This window comes from Harpia harpyja, chromosome 15, assembly GCF_026419915.1.
Source record: "Harpia harpyja isolate bHarHar1 chromosome 15, bHarHar1 primary haplotype, whole genome shotgun sequence".
Lineage (NCBI taxonomy): Eukaryota > Metazoa > Chordata > Aves > Accipitriformes > Accipitridae > Harpia > Harpia harpyja.
This window is the reverse complement of record NC_068954.1, coordinates 29,067,907-29,092,068: the sequence shown is the minus strand read 5'-3', so window position 1 is coordinate 29,092,068 and position 24,162 is coordinate 29,067,907. Positions and strand designations below refer to the sequence as shown.

General features: G+C 49.7%; 2 protein-coding genes across 2 annotated transcripts in view; both read left to right on the top strand.

The window, feature by feature from the left end:
- Positions 1-888: 888 nt before the first annotated feature.
- BCDIN3D (BCDIN3 domain containing RNA methyltransferase) lies at positions 889-5,023 on the top strand. Its single transcript, XM_052809285.1, has 2 exons — positions 889-1,091; positions 3,565-5,023. Exons 1-2 carry the CDS (start codon positions 900-902, stop codon positions 4,177-4,179), a joined length of 807 nt encoding a protein of 268 aa, XP_052665245.1. The 5' UTR covers positions 889-899; the 3' UTR covers positions 4,180-5,023.
- Positions 5,024-6,463: 1,440 nt separating this feature from the next.
- LOC128151697 (keratin, type II cytoskeletal cochleal-like) overlaps positions 6,464-24,162 on the top strand; it is a 58,592-nt gene continuing 40,893 nt past the window's right edge. The window contains exons 1-2 of the mRNA XM_052809275.1: positions 6,464-6,602; positions 7,030-7,117. The gene's annotated coding sequence lies outside the window, so the exon portion shown is untranslated. The remainder of the gene's footprint in view (positions 6,603-7,029; positions 7,118-24,162) is intronic.

The following is a 24,162-nucleotide window of genomic DNA, read 5'->3' as shown; positions in this document are numbered from 1 at the left end:
TGATCCCTGCTGCTTCTTCCACGGCAAGAACAAAAACGCAAGAAGGGCCGCGATTCAGGCAGGAGTCGTTCACCTGCATTTCTGAGCTCCTGGCGCCCTCTGCTCTTCACGCTGTGATTAAAAACAACAGCATAAAATGAAATCCAGGTTCCCTGTGTCAACTTGACTCTAAAACCTCCCCCATGCCAACTCTTTTCCTCCTTGAACTGAGAGTTTTCATTTTCTTCTGCTGTAAAACCTCCTGCCTATGGGGGCCTGGGCAATTGTATGTTTAAATGTGATTTAAATAAAATTTATATATTATTTTTATATATAAATAATATTTTCATAAAAGTTTGTAAAAGCTTTTCTAAATAGGTAAAGCGCTGGCCGAGGTTGGGTTGCCCAGATTCAGGCGGGTTTTGGCAGCGGCACTGAGTGAAAGCTGAGATAAAATTCCTGGCTTTATTTGACACCGCTCTTTGGACCTGCCTTGGTTCTCTGGGGGTGGGGGCTCCTCCAGGGCCCTGCTGCTGAGGTGCCCTGGGCTGGGGGGGGACCCCAACATCCCCCCAAAGGCCTGCGTCCTCACGCTAGGCCGCAGCATCGCCATGGCAACGCTGGGGCAAAGGGCAAAGGCGGCCGGGCCAAAGGTGACACCTGGGTGGTTGGAGCCGTCGCGCCGGGGCCCAGACAGGGTGTTTTTACACAAAATCTCTCAGAATTCTTCTTTTCACTCAGATGGAGCCGGGAAGGCTGGTGTTGGCAGCGGGAGGGTGGCCTTGTCCCTTGTCCCCGTCCCCGCCGGCCCACCCAGGCCGCGGGTGTCCCGGTGTGCGCATGCGCGACCCCCCCCCGGAACCTTTCTTCCCCGGAACGCCTCCGTTCGCCTCCGGTTTTCGCCCGGTGCGGAGAGAAAAATGGCGGCGCCCATGAGCGAGGGGTGTCCCGCCTTGGAGCCTGGCGCTGCTCCTTACGGCAACTTCCCTAATTATTCCCGCTTCCACCCGCCCGAGGGGCGAGTCAGCCTCCTGCCTGGCGGGCTCTTGCAGAGCCTGTTCCCCGCCGCGGCCCGCCCGCTGCTGGGGCTCGATGTGGGGTGCAACTCGGGGGTAAGAGGCCGCCTCGGCGGGCAGCGGGAGGGGCAGGCCGCGGGGCAGCAGGCTTGGGGTGAGGGGAGACGCTGGGGTGGTGGTCTGGGCTGGGGGGGAAGGCTGGAAAGATTTGGGGGGAGTCGCTGGTCTGGAGTATTGGGGGGGGCTGTGAGAAGGATGGAGAGAAATCATTCCAACCTGTGAAGTTTTATTTTTCTTGCAAAGCAAAAGCAACAAACAACCCCTCTTCCCTAAAGCTGTGACCTCAGAGAGATATTAAACTTGGTTCAGTTGCTTTTGTCATGAGTCAACAAAATAGTGGGGGGGGGGGGGGGGGAAGGCAAAAAAAAGCTAAGTAAACAAAGTTCAGCATTTAGCTTACATCACAGAAATGCTGCTGCTTCTAACCAAGGCTTTAGCCTTAATGATCAGAACTCAAATGAGTTGATGGTACAGGTCTGGAGTTTTGGGAGGCTGTGAGAACGACTGGGGGGAGGCACCAGTTTGCGGTATTGGGGGGTAGTGGGGTGGACTGGGGAGACCCTTCTCTGGGGTACTGGGGGACAATCCAGCATATGGAAAAGATTGCGGATGAGGCACTGGGGGGGGGGGGGGGGCGAGGACCTGGGAGGGGAGCAGTGGGGCAAACTGGGAAGACTGGGAAAGGCAGTGACCTGAGGTAGTGCGGCAAACGGAGGAGACTGGGGGAGGCAGGAGCTTGGGGTGTTGGGAGGTGGATTGGAAAGGTGGGGAGGCACTGGTGTGGAGTGTTGGGGGCATTGGGGCAGAGCGGGGAGGCTGGGGCAGGCGGTGACCTGGGGTGTTGGAGGGAAGACTGGGAAGGTTGGGGGAGGCACTCCATGGGATGGTGGGCAAGAATGGGGCAGACTGAGAAGACTGGGTGGGGGCAGCAGCCTGGAGTCTTGGGGAGCAGTGGGGAAGGCTGGGGGGAGCACTGACCTGGGGGGCTGGGGAGGAATGAAACAGCCTGGACGGGGCAGGGATAGCAGCCAGGGACAGGGATGAGCCTGTGTAAAAGGCAGAGTGGGAAAGCAGGACTTGGGCGCAGCATGAGACTGGTGGGGGTCAGGAGATACCGGTGTGTGGGTATCACACCCTCCGCAGGTCTCCTGTGAGAGGAGGGTGAAGGTTGGGGTGAAGGCAGGGTGGGGCAGAGCTGGCTGTGTTGTTGAGTTGGTTGAGGAGGCTGCGTTGGTGGCTCTGTCCTCTTTCCCACTGAGGCCTAAGCCTGCAGCGCCCTGGGTTGCTGCATGTCCCGAGCACCGGAGAGCCACTATAGGACTGCCATAAGAGCAGGGGAACTGGACAACCCTGAAGCTAGAAACCATAATTTGTTGTGCATATTGCATCATCTATCCATGAGACAGAACTTGAAACTAAAGTCCTGGTCGCATGCTCTTGAAGGTCTTGTGACAGAGCTGGTGAATCTCATAGAATTTCCTATTTTGAAAGTTCCTTCTCCTTCTTTACCTAGTTCTGCTTTTTTCTCATGGCTTTTCCTCAGTATGCAGCTTTGCTGTGTTGTAATTCAGAAGTATCAGTGCATCTCTGATGTGTACTGGTGCAATGTTTAATTTAACTATGTTTAAAGATTTTTTTTTCAGGTTTTTTTTTTTTTCAGATGGCAACTTTATCAATGTATTACTTAGAAATAATTATTCATTCAGAATGAAATTGCATTCTGGCTGGGGACAAAGAGTGCTGCTGTTTCTATGGCTCCTCTTCCCCCAGCCACAGCCAGAAGCTTTGAAAGTCTACCTAAGGTATTATCTAAAGGACAACTCTAGATCCTATTTCAGGTGAACTTGTAAAACAGGTCAGGTAAAAATGTTCTGTCCAGTTCTTTTGAGATGCAGAGACTTTCACCACTAGAGGACACTCTGCCTGCTTGTGTGGGCTATGTGCTCACAGCCGATGCCATTCAGGAACTTCATCGGATCTGTTTAATGGAAGATTAATACGCTTTCCACTTAGTGGTGCACTCTGTGAAAGGCAATTTGAAGGAAAGCTCTCATGTTAACTATCTTATGCTACAATCTAATGGTCAGGGAATGTCTTACTTTAGCAGCAGCAGAAGAAATTTATTACTCTAAATTAGGCATTATATATAGCTCTGTCAGTAGGGAACTCACTTAGGGAAGCCAGTGAAGCCTTCATCCCGATGTTGGATGGGGATAATCCAACAAGATTCCTGTTGCTAAAACTCATCTTTCCCATCGTTTTTGGAGCAAAACCCCGAGTGTGGGGTGATGTTCCAATCTCTGATTGACTTTCTGGTAGTCAGGGCTACCGTGACGCTTTTTGCTGCAGAAAGGAAGATTGTTGGTGAGGTGGTTGTTCTGAACTTTTTCAAGAGAAAGCTCTGAGTTGGTGCTCGTACCTTGCTGCTAGGAGTGGGATCCTATGTGCTTAGTATGTGTTAACGAAGCAGAGCAGGCCCTGTGAACCCGTGTTGTTTTCCTTTTTGCAGGAGCTAAGTGTGGCTCTGTACAGGCATCTCCTTGGCCTTCAGGAGAGCAAAGGCTGCCTGGACCAGCCTGCAGCTGGAAAGGATCTAAACCTTCTGTGCTGTGACATTGATCCAGTGTTGATTGAGAGGGCTCAGCAGTGCAGCCCCTTTCCTGCCTCCATATCCTTTGCCAACCTGGACATCATGGACTCCAGTGCCCGGGAGCCAATCCTGCGCTCCTACCTGGGCCGTTTTGGCCGCTCCACCTTTGACATGGGTTTTTGCATGTCTGTGACCATGTGGATCCACCTGAATCACGGGGATAGTGGCCTGATGGAGTTCCTGTCCTTCCTCTCCTCTCTGTGCAAGTACCTGTTGATTGAACCTCAGCCGTGGAAGTGCTACAGGGCAGCTGCACGCCGCCTGCGGAAGCTGGGCAGAAATGACTTCGATCACTTCCGATCTCTTGCTATTAATGGGGATATGGCAGAGAGGATAACCCAGATCTTAACGAAGGACTGCGCCATGGAGCTGGTGTGCTGCTTTGGGAGCACCAGCTGGGACAGAAGCCTCCTGCTTTTTAAATCAAATGGCTCAAATCATGAGGGCAGGGAGTCTTCAGAACAGGAGCAGTGACTGACAAATGGCCTCTGACATTCATGAATTCACAGGCAAGGAGCTGCTTGCTGTTTACAGGGTCAGATCTAGGAATTTGTAAATCCCTATTGGGACCAGACCTTGACCGACCTAGGAAGTTTGAGGCAAGTAATGTCTGTGATTTTTTTTTTTTTTTTTCTTTCTATCTGCAAAAGGTGGTGGTGGTTTTAACCTACGTTGTGGGTTCTGAGACTGCTGTTCCTAGAAAGTGCTCTTGAAATCAAAGTTGCTACATACATGCTTTTTATGTGTACCAAGAATATTCCCTGGAAGAAGAGAGAACATGCCTTTTTTGTCCCTGGGGCTTTTCAAGGAAAGGGAACATTTCTGTTGACCCGTGCGATGCACTCATCGTTCTGCTTCTTGTCATATTTTCTGTATAAAATGCTCTTGGAAAACACATAGCCTGGTTTACCAGCTATGAACAAGTGAGTTGGATTGTTGCAGAGGGTGTCTGGGTGACAGGGTGCCCAGAGAGGTGGTAGGTGCCCCACCCCTGGAAACATTCGAGGTCAGGCTGGATGGGGCTTGCAGCAACCTGATCTTGTTGAAGATGTCCCTGCTCATGGCAGGGGGGTTGGACTGGATGGCCTCTAAAGGTCCCTTCCCACCCAAACCATTCTGTAATACTGGTCAGGCTGTGATCAATGCACCTTTGCAGATGGGGCTTGCCTGAAGTATGCTTTGGAGGTTGACAGTGATGTGATCTTTCTGTGGAGTGAGGGCCTTCTATGGTAGGGCGTGTGTTCATTTAAGTGTATAACAGAGTGAGTGCTTTTTGTAATAATATCCTTGAAATAAAAATAACTTAATTATATTGTAATACTGTGTTGGGTTTTTTAATCTTTCTTTTTGTTCACATTGTTTTCAACACCTAAGCAGTCCCAGGTAACTGAGTTTATAATTCGTTTTATTTACAGGCTCAGATGAGACTTTGGTAAGTTTGAAGCTATGCTTGGCTAAGGTTAAAGTATTACAACTTTCACTGGGTTGTGGGTTGTTTTTTTCTTCAGTAAAATCTAGGAAGAAAGAAAACTTGAGCAAAATGTCTTATTTTAACTCATTTTTCTCGTTTTAATATCTCTACTACCTTTAGTTCATACATAGTGGTTTTGTTAGCTTTGATAGTAAGTAGGGCTCACGGTGTTGTCTAAACAGATTAAAAACCTCACTTGGGTAGACTGTGACACACAGAAAGAGAGAACTGATGACTCTTACGAATTTCTAGGTTCCACTACTGCGAAGTGAGAGGGAAGCCCAGGTACGTGCTGCAAGCGTTGTGTCACGAGAGCTCAGCCCTAGAGAAAGAGGAAAGAGGGGGACGTCTCCTCCAGGAGGTGCTCTTGTCTAGCAGTTCTGCCCAGGTGAGCAGGGGCAGAGAGAAACTTGGATTGCATTTTACTTTATGTTCTTACTGGGACTTCCTTGTTATTTACTTATGCAGTGATAGTGGAGGGAGGGGTGGGGGGGGAAAGAAAGCTTTGATTTCTTCCACAATGAGCTCAGATGAAAGAGTGAAGCGTGTGAGTGTTCCAGCTGGCTGGCCACAGCCTTCTGGTTGAAAAACTACTGGGATCCATGGATGGACGTGTGAAAAAAGCGTGTGTGCACATGCCTGTGTTTAAAGGGACTGAGTAGGGTCACAGAGAGGCTTTGAGGCTTTTCACATAATGCAGCTTCCAGTGTTCTGCTATGTAGAAAATGTTTAGGACTCCCACTGAGCTTCTCTGCCTTCTCAGCTGCAGACAAATGTGCCTTCCGTGGTGGTGGTGGTTGTTAATTTTCTTAAAGAAGACTTAAGTCTGGGCTGATTTCACTATCCCTGTGGGAGAGAAAGGAGCATCAATTTGTCATATATTTTCCTGAGGGTTCACCCAAGTGCCTGATCTCTCTTGCAGCTTATAACATTTATCACTTTGGTAATTAAGCACCTCATCTGACATTCATTGTAATCTATGGGTAAGCTCCATGGACTCGAGGGGTGTTGGCTCACCCGATGCTGCTAGGCAGCTCAGCCTCCCCTTTCGTTCTGCTTAGCTGCTCTTTCCTGAGTTGTGCGGCTGGTGGCACTGGAGTATCGCGCAACCTACAGCCTTGCCCCTTGGAATGTTTCTGTTGGGTTGTGTCAATATTAGTTGCTGTTTTCTTTGAACTTTGAAATATTTATAAAATAGATCTGGACTTATCTCTTCAGTGCTCAAGTTTAAAGGGGTGAATAGGGTTTCTTGCCTTTCATTTTTCTCTGGGGATTTACACATTGGCCTGTGAAAAATTTTATGAAGAGTTGCTAGGAAGGTAGACAACCCAAGAGTTACACACTGGAGACGTCCCCTGCACCCATCTAGAATGACCTTCCCCTTCAAAGAGACCCTGTTTTATGTTCCTTATACACTGAGTGACAGGTCAGTATCTGCCTGGGGGATTCTTCTGGGCTGCTGCTTGTTGAAAGATTGTGGGCTGTTTTCTTTTTTCCAGCCTTTATATGCTGGCCATGTACAGACCTGCAAACCGGCCCAGTGTGTAGGTAACAGTATGATGACTTCTTATTTGTCTCTCAAGTCTGTACTATTAAATCGCTAATACCAATATGTCCCACTGTCTCAGAAATGGCTGAGCTCCAAAATTAGCTCTGTTTGGCTTTGGCAAAGCAGTGTGTTTTGTTTCTCATCCTTTGGATATTGCCACAAATACAGCTCAAAATAATGTCAACACAAATCTCTGCAGTTCTTGGGATACTAAGGAGCTCAAAATGGAGTCAGTCCTTTAGCAGACAGGAGAAAAAAAAAATCTCTTTCCTTTTCTTTTCACCTTGCTGCTTCTGCTCTCCAGGAAGCTGTCAGGAGATGAGGCAGGTGGGAACCCAGCTCCATGACACAGCGACAGAAGAGAGCCTATGGATCTCAACTGCAGTGCTTATGTAAGGCTCTGGAGAATTTTTTTTTTTTTTTTTTTATACTCTACTCTCTCTGCATTTTGCAATGTGGCTAAAATGTGTTTCCAGGTCTCCTGAAGGCAGGAAAGAATGAAAGTAAAGACGACGGTTAAAACCAACACTTCCGCTCCCTATTGCTGAGAGCACTTTGCAAAGTTGGTTGGTAATTGTTCATTGTACAGCTGGTGAAATGGAGATGCCCCTTGCTTGTGTGAGTCCTGGGGGTGGTAACCCTTGTAGAGTTCAGGGTACCTGGGTTAAGGGAAGGTCCAGAGACCTCTGTGCTGAAAGTACTGCTTGCTCATCACCTCCATGATCCAAGGATGGGGCCAACCTGGTAGTGGTTGCTGCTGCTGAAACGAGGGAGATACAACTTGCCTGCGTATGTAGATGGAGGGCTGTGCTTCCACTACTCAACTGGGAGCATATGGCATCAGGCTGTGCTGATGTGTAGGTCCCATAACTGCCCTGGCTCGCTCATTATGTGGCATGGTATTTGTGTGTGTGTGTGTGTGTGCCTGTGCATTGGAGGGTTAGTTAAGAGATCCTGCTTGCTCATTGGTACCCTTAAAGCTCCAACCCTATGGTTGCTTACAGGAGCCTGCTAAATTCAACACCTGCACAGAACATGTATAGCTAAGCATTTCCAAACAGACCCAAAATATTGCAGGGCACTGTGATGGGACTGTCAAACTGCTGCTCTGTTCCATCCTGGCAGCAAGCAAGGAATTCCCATGCGAGTGCCTTGTAAAGTTCCCATGCTCTGTGATTTGTGATTGTTGCTGGGCTCCATCAGACCTTGCCTCATTTTTTTCCGTCCACGAAATGATAACCGCCCACTACTGTGGAGATTTCTGATGTGGAGTATTGGCTGTATGTTTGCACAGCACTTTTGAGAATACTGATGAGCTGAGCTGTATCACCAGCTGTGAGCTATGCCATTGTTCATAATAATCACTGCAGCCACTTCAGATATTAATTAGGTACCATACCTTCAAAGTGTTCTGACTAATAAAGTTTCACGCCACTGCTATGTAGCAAGTCGCAGCTAACTATCCACCTTGGATGGAAAAATGTAGGCAGAAGAGGTGAAGCATCTAGTTGTGTGTAAGCTAGCGTCAAAGTTGGGGCTGAGAACTTGGAGGTTCCAGTTTCTGGATGATTCTGCAGTTGCTTCCAGCCTTTGTAGGAAGTAAGATTTAGGTGGAGTCAATGAGAGGGCCTTTTTTATTATTTTTTATTTTTCTTAACTTTTGCTTATGCTAAGAGACAGTTCACTGTTTCCTAGATTCTCATGTTGGATGAATGCAAGGAATGCACTCAGTGGGGAAAAGCTTAGTGCATAAATATGGTGCAGCAGCAGCAATTTTATCAGTTTAATGTTGACAGCTGCCAGAGCAAATGACTATTGTAAGCACCTATCTCCCTGCTGTCTGCTTCCCTTCTTACACATATATGTATTGACAGCCTTGCAGACGCTGTTCATCAGCATTTCTAAATGGTGACATGGTTTAAAAATGGTTTAATTCAACTTTCCCCAGAATGTGTGACCAGCCCAAGAGTGGAGGAATCAAGTTTAGGAACTGAGAGTTGGCAGCAACAAGTCTGCTCCCATAAGCATAGACTTTCCTCTAGCTGGAAACCCAGCAACTTGTCACTACAAGCTTGTACGGCAGAAGCTGCAGATTTTTGGATTTCCTTTGCTCAGTTGAGGGCAAGTTCATTCTTGTTCTTCCTGACACTTCACTGCCCATGAATTAAAGGAGAAAAGTGAGAGTTGTCAATGCTTGGAAATATGGGCGTCTGTTTCTGGCAGTGTGGAAACCTGAGAAAAGAACAGCCGCAAACCAAACACATGATGGCTTTTCTCTACCAGGTGCGAGCCAGTTCTCTTGCAAAGTTTTGATTTGTTAGGTGAGCTGGTGGTGTGAGGAAACAGAGCCCTTTTGGCAGAGTTGGGGGGGCTTGGTGGAAAAGCAACCACAAATCCAAGGTATGAGTCTGAGGTTCACTCTGGACATGTGCTGAAGGCTGGTCCTATTTGGCCTTGTGGCAAATGATCAGGGGAGGTCAGAGGGGATCAAAAAGGTTAGCAACTTGCTTCCTTGTGCCCTGTTCATTATGGAAATGGATGCGGCTTAGCCATGTACACTTAAATTTGATGCCTAGGCAAGAATGGTCTCTTTGAGTCTCCAAGGCTTAGATGCAGTCTCTCCATACCTAGTGGAGAAGTTGATAGATAAGTGGTGTGTGGGAAGTTTGTCCTGCCACTGGGCTCTTTTAGTCTTCAGGGTTTTGTTGCAGGCACCTCAGTTTTCTCATTAGATTCACTTGTGTTAACATGGGCGGGAGGTTTGGTTCCCCACAGGCCTTTGCACAAAAATTCCTTGGAGCATTATGGGCAGAAGGCTTGCCACCAATTCTCTTCTCAGCTCAAGCTTGAGTTTCTTGGATTTAATTATGTGGCAGTGTCTTTGTTACTTTAGAGCTGGGTCACCCGCTAGGTTTGGACTCTGAAGGGGTGTTGAGTTGGAAGAGGAAAGCTTGGGGTCATGATCTGGGTTTGGGATATGCTTATTATGTTCTGATGAGAGCTGAAAATGCTCACATCTCAAGACCTTCATTCTAGATGGGGAAGTATGGGTTCCTTTCCTAGGCTTGTCACCAGCTGGCTGCAGAATTTGGGCGAGCTGCTCCTTTCCTTGGACCTGTGATCTTGCACTCTTTATTTCACTGGGAAGCATAGCCTGACATCTGGTGTGATAAGCTCTTGAGTGAATATGAAATGCTATGCAGACCTGATCTGTTATGACCAGGCAATCCGAGTTCAATCAGCTGTAGATCAGGCTTATAAAATGCTTATTATCAGCTGCCTGCATTTTTATCCTGACTTGCAACAAAACCACTCCATCCTTGGATCCTTCACAGAGCAGCTTGACTCTGAGCAGAAGGTTTTATTTTGAGTGATAATGTTTTCAGAGTACTAGAGCTTTCTAAACTCCTTCCTTGTAGTGTGGGGACCTTGCTGTGAAGCAGGGAAGGTAAGGAGGGATCTTACTCGTGTTTCCATAGCAGAACACACTTTAGATAAGTGCCTTTGTAATTGATTAAAACCCTCTTCATCTAAGTCGTATATGGTGGGCCAAAGATTAGACATGGCACTGCAGATCCTCTGCTCTGTTTCCTGGTGTGGAATGCTTCATGAGTCCATAATAATTCATTCTGTTTTATTGTTGCACTAGCAATTTATGCATCTTCCATGTGAGTGACAAGGATTTAGTTAGAGTTGAGTCTCAGGGTGGTGTCTCTCCTTGGCCTTCTCAGTTCCCCTCCACCCCTGGGGTCAACCCAGAGACTCTGAAGTCTGTGAAACGCATAGAAGCTGCTGAAACGCAGCTTTGTTACCCCAGCAGCTGAAATCCAGGAGCAGTCATGCTGCAACAGGCCTGCCCTCCTGCAAGAGAACAAGCTGCAGGGTGACACATCAAAAGAGAAGGGCAGCTCCGTGGTGTTCTCTGCGGAGATCAAAAGGAAGTAAGCAGGGCGGCTCCTCTCCTGGCTGGCCCTTGAGACTGCTCATCTCTTTCTCCGTGTCCCTTTAATCTCAATTACCTCCTAGAAGATCACTGTTTTAAGCATGTGAGATGGTGGTGCGAAAAGCTCGTCTGTGAAGTGGCTAGTGTGAGGGAAGAGATCCTTGGTTGTGTGTTGGGGAAGAATTCCCTTTGTGACGAAAGCATACAGGAGAGCGAAGGTTTAAACATACCCTTCTAATACAGCCAGCATCGTCATGTCCCATCAGAGCAGGTGACACAGCATGAGCGTAAAAGCGAGTAGGGGAGCTGGATGTGAGCTGCCCTGTGTGGGATCTGGTGTCAATCTCTACCTAGAGAACATCAATCTCCTGCAGCTGCAGTGCCTTAATGGTACCAGGGCAGGAGGTCTCCTCTGTAGGGCTGCTGTTGCATTATGTCAGGGGTTAGACCTCATTGCTGCCAGTGCGTGGAGGCAAGTGAATTAGCAGGGCAGTATTTGAGAGTTGTGAGGGCTTTTCAGGAATGTGTGTGGTGGCTATTATCCAGGGCTCTTGGATCTCCTGGGACTGATTTGCTGGAGTAATCACTGCATTCTCTGGACATTCCCAGCCTGACCAGTGCTGACTCCTGTTGTCCGGGGTGGTTAGGTAGGGCAGATGCAGAATTATTTATTGTCCTCCAGCCCCTAGAGCAGGACCTGCAGTGCATTCCTTACTGACTCAGGTCGAGTTCTAACTCCACATCTTAACCATTGCTTAAACAGGTGTTGCTTAGTCTTTTCCTCAAAATACCCACAGTTGTTACTCAGGACAATGCCTCAGAAGAGAACTGCTTTTGGTTTGCCCTGGATCGTTTCTGAGCCCACTGCAGATCACCTCTGTGGACAACCTTGTCCTTGGATCAGGGCAGCCACGGTGACCTGTGAAAGCACCTTTTCTACCCTGCCTCAACCAGCCTGTGGGACTTTGCAAAACAGTGTGGCTTCTTCCGTGACATCTTGTACAGTGCTCAGGGCAAGCATTGCCTTCATAGAAAAGCTGTGAGAGAGCAGAGGTGTTGAACCTGAGAGCATGGGAATTTGTAATGAAGTATTCAGCCTTGAGCGGAAAAGATACTGTCTGAAAGGCTATGGCTCAGTGAAAGGGAACAGGGACCTCACAGGAGTGGTAAGCGTTGTAACTGCTTTGGAGAGGAGGGAGGAAGAAAAGGAGAGTAAATCTGGATGAGACTTGGGAATCAAATTAGGTATTCCTGGGGTACCTCCTGGCTTTTGTAATTTTGAGCTCTTTTTGTCCTGAGGATTGTACTATTGATACTGAAAGTAGGAATCTCATCTGACCTTGAATAACATCAGTGCAAATCTGATTTGGGGGTGATTCCCAAGGCCAAAGGATGCATTTACCTGAGCTGTAGGTTGAGGAATAGAGTAACGCAAAGGAAAGAACAGGCCTGTGCTAGGCCTTTCTCTCCCCTGGTGCAAGTTTCCCAGGTGAGTAGTTAGTGTCCCAAGCACTGATCTTTGCCTTCAGGGGAGGTGGAGAGTGGAGAGCTGCTCTCCTTCTCCGTGTTCTCTTGATCTGCGTTTCTAGCTGGTGCCGTCACCGGCAAGTTCGCTCTGCTCTTTGCCAAGGCTGCAGGTCCTGGCTGGTAGCTGTTCCCTGCTTTGTATGTATGTGTCTGCGTTTTTTCCGAAGACCAGCTTCAGCTGGTTTGTGTGAAGTGCTGACTTCAGGCACTGTGCAGAGCATGACTCAGAAGGGTAGAGGTTTAGGAGTGAGGAAAGAAAGTCTTTTTAAGGAGTTGTAAGCTATAAACTACAGCGAACAATATTGGTAGAGGTGGCCTCATTCTTGTCCAGGTTCAAAAGGAAGAGTATTAAGGATTTACAAAGAGCTGGCACAACTGCAAGGCAAAAGAATGCTTTATTGAGTGTGTAAATGCTCATAAAGCCACTAGTAAACCTGATAATGTTGTGTATGTGCAGGTGTATATGTACAGACAGGGAGGAGAGGAGGCATGTACTGAGAAGGTATGTGGAGGTTTCCAGAGGTCCTAATGTACCCTGTAGAAGTACATTTGATGACAGTCACAGTTGTCATCAGTGGAGAAACTGATTGATGCAGAACCTGGTTCCTTTCAACTCCCTGCTTTGATTTCAGGGTCCAGGGCAGGTGGGCCCACTGAGTCCATCAGTTGCTTTTGCAGCACATTTTGTAATATCATCTAAGGGTAGTCTTAAAGATTTTGACTCTTAAAAAGCAGAGAAGTGCAAAGAGGCCATCGGATCTCTTAGAGGGAGGTCATGGAGAGTGGCTCACCCTGGTTCCTCTCTCTCTGATATGTCTATGGATATCATGCAACAGAAACACAAATTTGGTTGTGATAAGATGGGAGAATGGCCTATTTTCCCCCCATCCTAGGAACTGCTTTGCATGTGCATCTGCTGTGGGGCAGAGGCACCTGCACTGTGGTTGCACGATGGCAAAACAGGAACTGAGGGGCAGTGAAGATGGCAAAGAGCAGGTTGGTCTCGGCCTGAGGGGCTGGGGGAAAGGAAAGGGGTGGTAGATGAGCTGTTCCTGGATATAATGCAGAAGTTGGGCACCTCCACATACGAGAGAACACCACCACACCCCCCAACCTCCCTTACATTAGCATTTCTTTGACAAGACGTCAGGGAAGGCGCTTGTCAGACAATTTGCTGATGTGGAAGCTTTGAAGCCTGCAAGATTTGCCTTCTGCGCAAAACCCAGCGAAAGTAGGTTGGAGCAGTCTGCCCTGGTTGCGAGCAGTTCCCTCCCCACGGCAATGGACGCTGTAAGATCAGAGCTCAGCAAATGCACAAAGGGAAGCGCCAGGCGGGGCTGACAGCCTGCTCCCTGCTGCAAACAATGCTGACAAAGCCCTCTGGGGCTGGGCGGCCCAGCCTCTGAATTCTCCTTTCCCAGTGAGGTGGAAAAAGAAGCCTGAGCTGGCTGTGTCTCCTGAGGTTCCCCAGCCCAAGGGCCGTCTGCCTGCCCCCATCACGCTCCTTACTTCAGAGCAGTATTTGCATGGACTGGGGGACATGAATGTGTGTGCTGGGAGGTTACTTCTACCCCAGCACACCTAGCTGAATTTGTTGTTGCCCTTTTAGGAGTACCAGAGTCACTCCTGGCCTTTCTGTCCTTCCCTGGCATAGTTCATGGACTGCAATTGGGCACTGTTACTAAGGCTAATACATTCCTGTGAATTCAGGAAAGCTCTCACCAGTGTCTGAGAACTGAAGGGAGCACTGCTTTGTAGGGCTGCTTCAGACACCTTCACCAGGGGTTCTATCAATGCAAAGTTCATGGCTCAACAGGTGAGCTCCGGATCTGAAGACCCGCTGAATTTTGCAGGTTTTTGCATTCAGGTGGAAAGGCTGGAATAGTGCATTAGAGGAATAAAGGCCAGTTGTGAAATGTAGATCCACATCCAAAACTGGATTCTGATCTCGCTGCAGACTAAACAAATGTGATTCTGCAAGGCTTTTTAGATGATAAACACTGAGAACAGGGACAGTCACGTACATGTGCATTAGATGTGTCTGTTCTGTTTTGCAAGAAGCATCTGTTTGTTGTGATAATGTAGAAAGAATTTGAATTTTTTCTTACAGGTTAGGATTTAACTGAAGAATAAGGGAGTTTTGTCAGCCTTGGTTCTAACCTCACCTGGAGCAAATGTGAAGCAAAGAAAATAAGGGGGGGTGATGTGAATTGGAGCTGAGCTACCACACTAAGATGAGGATCTGCTTTAGTAAAGTTAGTGATGTACACAGGATTAGCTTAACCTATCAGGAATCTAATGCTAAATACATCTGGTTAGGCAGCACAAATTCTGTATCTCTTAGCATTTTTTTTTTGGTGAGGGAGAATGTTTTTGTCCCTTCTGCTTAGCAGCTGGAGGTGCAAAGGGCGCTTGATGCTGCCAAAGGAAATTCACTTTGGGCTAATTAGGGGCCTTTCTGCCCTCCATCTCCAACCAACGGGCAGGACCTGCCCCAAGCATTCCTCTTTTCTTGCTGCCAGGCCAAGTCTCTCCTCAGATTTCCAGTTAAGTGGTGGCATTGCTTAAAGTTGAGTTTCACAGCCCATGCAGATAAGCAGTGGGGTTCAGAGACGCTTCAGCACACATCTGCGCATGTAGATGTTTGTGCACACACAAACACATGCAGGTGTAGCCTCGGATGCTGTATTCGCATCCACAGATTGTGCCTGGGCCTGATAGCTGTGCATATTCACTCTGGTCTGTGCAGTGTCTGCTCCCTGCAGTCTGTTTTCTCTTAAATTATGCTATCTGAATTGCTCTCTGCTTGACATTATTGAGAAACAAGAGCACATAGAGAGCATTAAAAGGTGAGCATGGAGGGACCTGGGTGGGATCTGTAAGTGATCCAAGACTCCATGTCAAAACATCCCCACCCCATTCTTTGCATGGCTGGGATGCTTCGCAAAAAGCTTCTCAGTAAATTGCAGAAAAACTGGCACAAAAGTAACTCTCAGAGGGGCCCAGTCCAGCTCCCATAAAATCCACAGGGATTCTAGTCCCACTATACTGCTGTAGCCAATGCTCACTGAAATTTTGCTTATTCCACTTAGGTTTAAGCTGGCAGAGAAGGGGCAAATGCCAGTGCTTGTTAATAGCAGCATAAATCAGGAGCAAGGTGATGGCATGGCGTTGAGAACAGTCAGGCTGAAGTTAGTCTTAATTTGCCAGCTCTGCTGCTTACGGACAGCAACATCCTCAATACAGTTGCAGGCTGGTCGCAACAGCTCTGTCCTCTTAGAGCTGTCAAGTACCTGCTTCAGGTAGAAACCCAGGGTTAATCTTGGAATTGGAGCTATGGTGATAGCAGGGTTTTAGGAGGCTCAGGAGCAATGTAAGTGTTTCTATGCTGATGCTGCCTCTTCCTTGTGCAGCTGGAGGACCTGGATTGACAAGCGCAGCCAGGCTGCTGTGGGTTGTTTTCTTTGCTTGAGTGAAGAATTGGGGGTTTTTCCTGGTTGGGGTGGCAATAGGATTGGAACAGATCAGCCCGCTTTAGGAAGGAGAGATTGAAATGCTGACCCTTCCCAGAACCAAGTGGTGAACAGAGGTGCAGCCAAGAGGCAATTCCCAGTTGTGAGCCAGGTTTTTAACCAGTGCAGAGGGCTGGAACGTTGCTGCGGTCAAGGGCTGGCTTATAAATTCAAAGATGGGAGCCTGAGTTGCTTCTTACTCTACTTAAGGTCTCATCAAGGACTGAGAAGCTTCCAGCAAGGTGGAAGTTCATGTTTCTGAGTTAGTCAGGCATTTTGTATTGAAATTCAATCCTGCCAACCACTGAATCCTCTACCTTGGTCCAACTGAGATCCCCCAGGACCTTGCAAAGTCAGGGGCTTTTCTCTGGATCCACTTGTCATTGTTGCCCTAGATAACATGTGTTGTATAATCTGCAGAGCACACTCCAGATATGTACGTGGGCGAATCCTCCAGGGAGAACTGAATGCAGCGCTCAGGTCAGAACATGTCCCATAGGTGTTTGTTGCCATGAGTATGAGATGGCTGTCTGGGAAGCTGTCAGCAGAGCGTGTGTGGATGGAGTCCTTCTGCTTCATCCAGAGACTCCACACCATCTTGGTGCACTCAAAACTAGGTTGGAGAAAGCACTGACATGGAGACTGAACAGCAGTCTGTTTATGGGAGCAAAGGGCTTCTCTGATGCTAGCTCGAGTCTGGCTCTTAAGAGGGGTAAACATGTTGCATGGTGCTAAGTTTCAGGTGTCCCCCTGGGCAAATCCAAGGCTAAATGAACTTCAGGACTTTTTTAGTGTCTTGTGGTCTACTGCTTTAAAAGAAAAAGACGTTTGTTCCCCCCTTGTCTAGTTTGCAAGTGTTTTGGAGTCGCAGTTTTTGAGTGTTTTCTGTTGTTGGCTAGAACTTTGATTTGAACTAGGAGAGCAACTGTTCTTCCATGTTGCCCTGACTTCAGGAACTGGGACTTAAAACAGTGTCACCCACTGGGAGAGCTCGTATGGGGAGGATAAAGTGGTGCAGCATCACTGACTTCATTGAAGTTACACAGGCTTCTATCAGGTGAAGTGATAAGGGAATGCTGGATTTACACCTTGTCGAGGCCAGTGGGACAGGCAGGTGTAAATCTAGAGTGGATCTGCAGCTATGGATCTGAATTGGTGTTATCTTACTCCTTGTCTTGTATTTCTAACTCCTGCAAACTATACAAAGGGCTCCAAATCGGCATTCTTACGTTGGTGGTGGTGTCTTTCAGCCCTACTGCACTTATCCTGCACAAAGGAGCTGACAGATCACTTTGGGTACATGATAAGTCTCTGGAAGAGTTGGAAATCAAGCCCCAGATGTTTTATATTCCCTTTTTTAAGAGTGAACTTTTTTCCTCTGTGTGTGTTGAGGCAGCTCAAAGGGGCCAACGATTGTTGGGTGGCAGAGATTGCCAGCCAGGGAAGGTCTTGGTGTTGCACAGGAATGTGAGCAGCCTGAGAAACACTGGAGACAAAGGAGGGTTTGGGACTCCTGGAGTTGATGTGAGTGCCATATAGGTGGGTAAAGCTGGGCACATGGGCGTTAGGAAGCTGGGAAATGTGCGGGCCAGGTTTGCTAATGCTAAAATATAGCGAGGCCCATTTCCCTGAGTAGAAGTTGGCCCCCAATGGCAGCAGCCCCCCTTTGCATGAGGAGGCTGGGTGCTGGGTGAGTCTAGGGGAGGACTCCTTTGCGCAGAGGGGGCTGCAGGACAGACAGCCTGCCCTGACCCTCTCCCCAGCATTCCCAGCCCTGTTTGCTTCCTGCGTCGGAGCCCCTGCTGCCCATCCCACAGTGAGTCACGGCTGGGATTCCTCAGCTCTGAAGTGGTTCCTTCTCTTTTTCTTTCTCCCCCTCCTCCTCAGGTGCTGAGCTTTTTTTCCAAACCCTTGAATTGAAGGGTGTGTCTATGAAATCTCGCAAACACACACAGGCCCTGGCAGGAATGGGTGAGCACCGTTCCCATTATGTTATGAATACCTGGCTGATTGCCACGGGGATCCTGCCAGGCTGAGCAGCCAATCTCAAGCACCTAGACCTGCTGAGCTCTGGGGTTTTGCTTCTCTCGCTAAGTCATTGCTTTGCAGAGATGGACAGTTTTAATCTCGTCTCAGCAACTGCCATGTTTTTCTACTTGCTTGGCCTGCTGTGATATCCCAGTTCCCACGGTTAGCAACTTCCCAGGGTACTATGCTAGTAGGGGTGGAGAGTTGAGCAGCTCCGGCAGCTGGACTGCCCATCCTTGTGAATAACTCATCTCGTCCAACCTGCAATCTCAAATATTTTCTGTTGCCCTGCCCTACATGCTGGGCACTGCCCCAGCTCACCCAGGCCCCTCCATGGGTCTCGACTCAGGTTTGGAGGCTGCCTGGTGTATTTGTGTATTGGAGAGATCTGTCAGGCTGGGAGGAAGCACAGCTGGGTGGTCTGGGCCCGAACCATCTCCATTTCCTGAAGGTGGACATGTGCCATGTGTTGGGCTTCTTCCACCTCCTCAAATACACCACGAGCGCTTGGTTGTTCCTGGTGAGGATGTTGAGGGATACGTGTTGTTTAAGTAGCCATACTTAAAGCTAGCAGAGAGGGTGCAGTAGCTGAGACTTCAGCATGACCTCTCAAGTAGACAACAAACTCTGAACCACAGTTACAAGCTCTGGTTCCTAATGTCTACAAAGGCCTAAGGGAGCAGGTCTTCTGTGCTAGCAGTGCCTGCTAGCAAGGTTAAGCCACCAGTGAAGATCTGCAGTCCATGCCATGACGTGCTGTCAGGCTCCACAGTTGAAAGCGGTCTCGGACTCAGCTAGCATCTATGCAGAGCAAGGATGATGGGTGTAAGGTGGTAAACGGTCTCTGGACCATACGGAGCCTGGATTATGTGAAAGCTGGTACAGACAGACCCTGATATGAGCTGCAAAGTCTCAGTCCTGATCACTGGTAGTAATTTGGCCTGAACTGCTTTCTGTTTTCCTTTGTTTGCCCAGCAAAACGGACACCACCTCACACACATCTATCCTCTGGACTTCCCAAGCCCCCATGAACTTTCTATGCTGGAAAGAGGAATGTCCCCATCTCTGCTGAGACCTGACGGAGGTTAGCATGGGCCACAATCCACACTCCCCTCCTGCCAGGCAGGGACAGTCTTGTTCATGTCCCCATCTGTGGGCAGAGCTACTGCTTTTTGCAGTGCCCCTTTGCTTCTTGCACTGGAAGACCTTCTTGACCATCACTGCCACGGGGTGATGTCGCTGTGTAGCATAAATGGTGTGTACATAGAGGGGAGAGCAGGTCAGGAGGTGCTGGGAAATGCTGTTTTGACTCATGCCTTCCAGGGAATGAAACGTTGCTGTCCCACACACACTGGTCCCCACCCTTTTTGCCCCCATGCTGGGGCTCTGCCCTCCTGGAGGGGCTGTGCAGGATTAAACATGGGCAAACATCAAATGGCCAACCTTATTGCCATTTTGTTTCAGGTGAGCCTTCCTCCAGGCCTGTGACGGCCTTGTGGATATGCAGGAATTTGGGCTGGGTGGGGAGTGTGTTGAAGCAGCAGCTGCTGCTACCTCACTGCGTGTGCGAGTCCCTGGCATGCCTGGAGGCGGAGGCGGGGGACGTGTTGGCACCCCCACCCCATAAGCCCAAGGGCAGTGAGCTGACACAACTCTCCTGGCATCTGTCCCCGCTCTAACCAGGATCGTTGGAAGGCGGGTACCGAATCTTGGCAGCACAACAAGGGAACGCTGGTTTCTCTGAAATTCTTGGGCTCGTTTGGTCAGGGCGCTGGCATGCGGAGTCATGGCGGAGTTGGCACGTGTATCGCTGTGGCAGAGGCAGGCAGTGAGGCCTGGACACCGGACTGTGGAGCTGGCTGGGCTGGCAGCTCAGGGTCTCTCCTATGTCCCCCTGGCTGGTAGCAGCTTGGGTCTATTTTTTTTTTTTTTTTTTTTTTTTTCCCCCACTAGTCTAGGGGCACCAAGTGATGGGCCAACCTTGTCCTTCATTCCTCCTCTCACCTTGGGCTGAGGCAGTGAGATGTGGTACAAGGACCGGGAGCCACTGGGCTAGAAGGCTGCCAGTTTTGGTACTGCTGGGAATCCCAGCTGTGACAGGGCGATGCATGGGGTCCCCCCGTGATCCAGTTCACCTGAACCAAAGCCAGGCTGAGGACATCTCAAAGGTGAAGCTCCCTTAGCAGGTCTGTGCAGACTCCTGTCTCCCAGGCACTGTCTGGGAGGTAGAGACCCCAGGGCTGCCCTCAGCCGGCTAGCCAGGTGCAGGTGGAGATGGAAACTAAGCAACAGGGATGGCTGCAGGACAGAAGAAGAGGTGTTTCACGTGTCTGGGATGGTGAATAACTGGAAAGAGTTGAAAGGGGCAACCCAGCCTTGCAGCAGACAACCTGAGCTCCGCTTGGCCACCCTGGAGAGTCCGAAGGGCTGCAGGAGAGGAAAGCCCCGACTGGCCCGCTGTCCCCAGTGACAAATTCATGCAGGGCAGAATCACCCCCTGTTCCGTGCCAGGTGTGGAGTGGGCTGTGCGGAGGTGACCTCCCCTCCCCTGCTGCAGGTAGAGCTCTGCACACCTGGCCGGGTGTGGGCAGGGGAGGGTGGGCCTTGGCAAACCAGGCAAAGCTCAGGTGTTCACATTCCTCCCCGGATTGGCCACGGAGAGAAAAACCCAGCCTTATATGGTCAAAAAACCAGTGCCGGCTGCTCCTCCTCCTCCCTCTGAAGGGATGTGTGGAGAGGTGTGGATGGGCTGATGGGGTCGGGCGTGTTTTCCTCCACCCTTCCCTGCCCTCCCCTCCCTTCTCCTGGTGCCCTGGAGACAATTACAGCGTTGGCTTTGCAGCCAGCGTGGCTGATTTCTGGGGCTTGCAAAGAGGCTGGTTCCCCCCCGCAGCGAGTGTGGCTGGTTTTGTGTTCCCCAAGAGCCAGGGAGATGATGGGTGGGCAGCCAAGGGTGCCCTTGGTGGGGCTGGAGACCTCTTCAAGCTCAGGTGGGCAGTAGGGACAGTACAAATCACTGCCTGCCTGATGGTTAAGCCCCTTTCATGCTTGCTGAACTCCCTGCTCTCTGTCCTGGGCTGGAGCATTTGGTTAAGAAAACTAAATTATACCCCCCTCAACTTGATTCCATCTTAGGCTTCAGGCAAAAACAAACAGGAGAAGCTGAGGCTTGGTTTTGTCCAAGATCATGCAGGGAAAGGAAATTAAAGTCTTTTCTCTGCCCAAGACTGGGGGAGTTCCTTTTCCCAATGGCTGATTTCTTGGGGTGAGCTGCTTCGATCTGCTTCGATCCCTGGAAACTGCTGTGCCAGGCAGCAGGCCTGGGAGATGAGCCTGGAGGATCTGTCTTTTTCCTCCTGTCTTGTGCCCTGTCTCTTGGAGTTGCTCCAGACATAAGCTGGAACCAGGGGGAGCAGCTGGGGGTGAAGTGGAACTTGGCAGATTAAACTGGGTTGGAAATTGGAGTGGGCTTGGGGGTATTTTTGGAAGAGTGCAATTGCACTCAGTGGGACTAGTGTAGTGGAAAGTCTCTAGAGCTCTAGGCCTTCCTTTCTCCACCCCAGGAACACATTTCCATCTCACTTCCCACACATTTAACAACATGGAACATGTGGAGGGATTTCCCCCCCCCCGCTCCGGTACAGAGCATGAACTCAGCTTGAGGCAGATTTCCCCGGTCTAAATTTACTTGTCTCCGTGACCCTGGCTGCTCAGTGCCCTGGGGAGGACTAGAAGCTAGGCTGTCTGCACCGAGACCAGGTCCGTGGCCTGTTTTAATGGGAGCCTGGTGGGCTTCTGCCCAAAGGAGCATCCCTACATCTGGAGGGAAAGGAGAGGTGGGAGAAGAACCAGAAGTGCTCCCACGTGCAGCTAGATAGCTGTTTCATGGGGAGCAGATGGGCTGAAAGCTGAATTTCCAAAGGAAAACGTGGTTTGTCTCTTCTGTAAAGTTATTTTTAGTGTTTTCTTGCAGGATTTAGCCCTAAAAGGACAAAAAAAGTGGTGTGTGTCTGCAGGTTAGAAAGGGTCCATGGCCTTTTTTCAGAGTGGGGCTGGCAGCACAGGCCCCAGCCAGAGCTTTCGATGTTACTCACCAAAGCCAGACACCAAGGAGGGGAATGTAACAGGTCCATTCCCTGGACTGGTGGGATCTGATCGAGGGAGGTGTTACTCACTCTTGGTAACGCTGCTGGGAACTGATTTGCCTTCCCCAAGCAGATCCCTAGACTGATTCGAAAGTGTGTGTGTGGTCTATGAAGGAATGAGATCTCAGTGTGCGGTGAAACGAATCTGGGCCAGCCAGGCGGGGTTACAGGCATGATTTCCACCAGGACATGAGTTTTTGGTGGGTAAGGAACACGCTTTAGGATCAAGCAAACCTCTGTGTCTCAGTCTACCTTTGTAGTCACTGTTCTACTCTCTTGAAGCATCCAGGGAAAGATATTGACCATGCTTTGGTGTTTTCTTTCTCGGTGCCTGGGAGCTGTTTTCCCATTCTCCTGGGAGGCTGGGCTTGCTGGAAGGAAGGAGGAGTTGTTTGGGATGTGGCAGCTTATGGGATCCAGGGCTTGTGGAGGCCACTGAGCCTCCTCTTTGGAGGCATTTGCAATGGTGTCACCTGCCCAGGAGAGGGAGCCTGGAGCTCACACTTGGGTGCTCCCCACCCCGGGAGGCAGCAGCCCAGGTATGTGGTGCCCTTAGATGTGGTCTGGGGCTCAGACTCTCCCTGCTTGGAAGACAGCAGAGGAGCCCTGCTGCTTCCCTGTGTCTGCTCTGGCTTGTCTTCTGGACTCCAGCCCAGTTGCTGTTGTGCAGATGTGAATATTTCCCTGGTGATCTTCCCTGCCAGAGTCTGCCCCACCAAAATCAGCTCTGCCCCCTGCTTTCAGCACATGGATTTATCTGTCCCTGAGTTTTGCTCCTGGGCTTTGTCTCACAACTGGGCCATGTCCTGGACATCTGATGTCTCCTTTCCCCACGCTTAGGCAGATGTGCCAATCTTTGGCTCCAGACAGGGTTTGAGATCATCTTTGGGAAGCCTCTTGCAGCTGAAACTGATGCGGCTTTACCTGGAGATGGCTGTGCTTTGGATTGCACAGATGTAGCTCACCAGATAACGCGGATGAGCTTGCCTTTATTCCACTGACCGCCTTAGCAGCAGCTAAATCTGTTGGCAGCTCTGTTGATTACTGCTGGCTTGGCATCCTTGCCAGTGTAGGACTGTCCCACAGCTCCCCAAAGGGGATTCTGAGATCCTGAGTTGATGGCACTGCCTGGTATTTCTTAAGGGGGCAAGGGGTGTGATGCCCTTCACTGGACAAATCCAAAAGATACAGAACTTCCCCAGTGAATTTAACAGCTGAGTTTAGGGCTGGCTGTGTCTCTGGTGTAAGAATAGATACAGAAATTAGCCCCGAGGAAGGGGCTGGTCCTTCAAATGAAGTCAGTGCTTAAGGGGTAGTATGGTGGAGGGCGAAGGATGGGTGCATGGGCAGATATGGGTGTCCCAAAGCAATGTGACTATCTCAGGCGTAGCTCAGCTCCCATCAATGGAGTGCCAGAATTATTCTGCTGCATAAAATAATTGCCCTCGTATGATGTGGCTTGATACACACTTTCCAGTTGTCAGTGGGGAAACCGAGGCACAGAGCAGTGAAGTGACTGAGACAGTGAAGTAGTGAGTTGGGTCCTTCTCTCCTGGGTCCTAGAACAGTGAACTGAACCCAGGAGTCCAGCTTCCTAGTGCCCTGCTCTGGCCTCAGGGCTCTCTCCCAGTCCCCTGGGTGGTGAAGGCTCAGAACCAGCTAAAAAAAAAACCCAAAACCTATACAGCAGGGAGGGAAAACAGCTAGAAACTCCTCTTGCAGGACTGGGCTGCTGTTGAGCCCCTGCCCTTTCCAGCGTGGCCACAAGCACACATCTCTTACCACCCTCTCCTCCATTTCCCCCCGGTTGAATTTTCAGGGCTCCCAAACCCTCCCTTTTCATTCAGGTTTCATTCAGGGCAACACTAGCTCTGTGTTTCTCCTTCCCCCCCTTGCTCACAGAGCCTCAGCCCTCCGCCCCCCCAAGGATGCCAGGCTATTCAGAGCAGTCATTCATCTTCTGGGCCTCACGCACCTTTGGTGTCGTGCAGCCTTGCACAAACCCAGCATTGTTCCTCCAGCTGGAAGGGCTTTTGTTGAAGGGCTCAGCCGGGTCCTGCCTCCAGGGGAGGCTCTCCACTAAAGTGCTGTCTCCTTCTGAGCTAGGAATGGCTTGTATGACTGGGAGCTAACTCATAGCTCCCCCTTTTCCCATCCCTGCTGGTTTGAGACACCAGATTTAACAGCTGTGGGCTCTTTCAGCTGGCCTGGACTGTCCTCCCCTCCTCTGCCCCTGTACCCTTTGAGCTGACATTGAAAGTGCAGTGTTTCTCTCAGGTGGG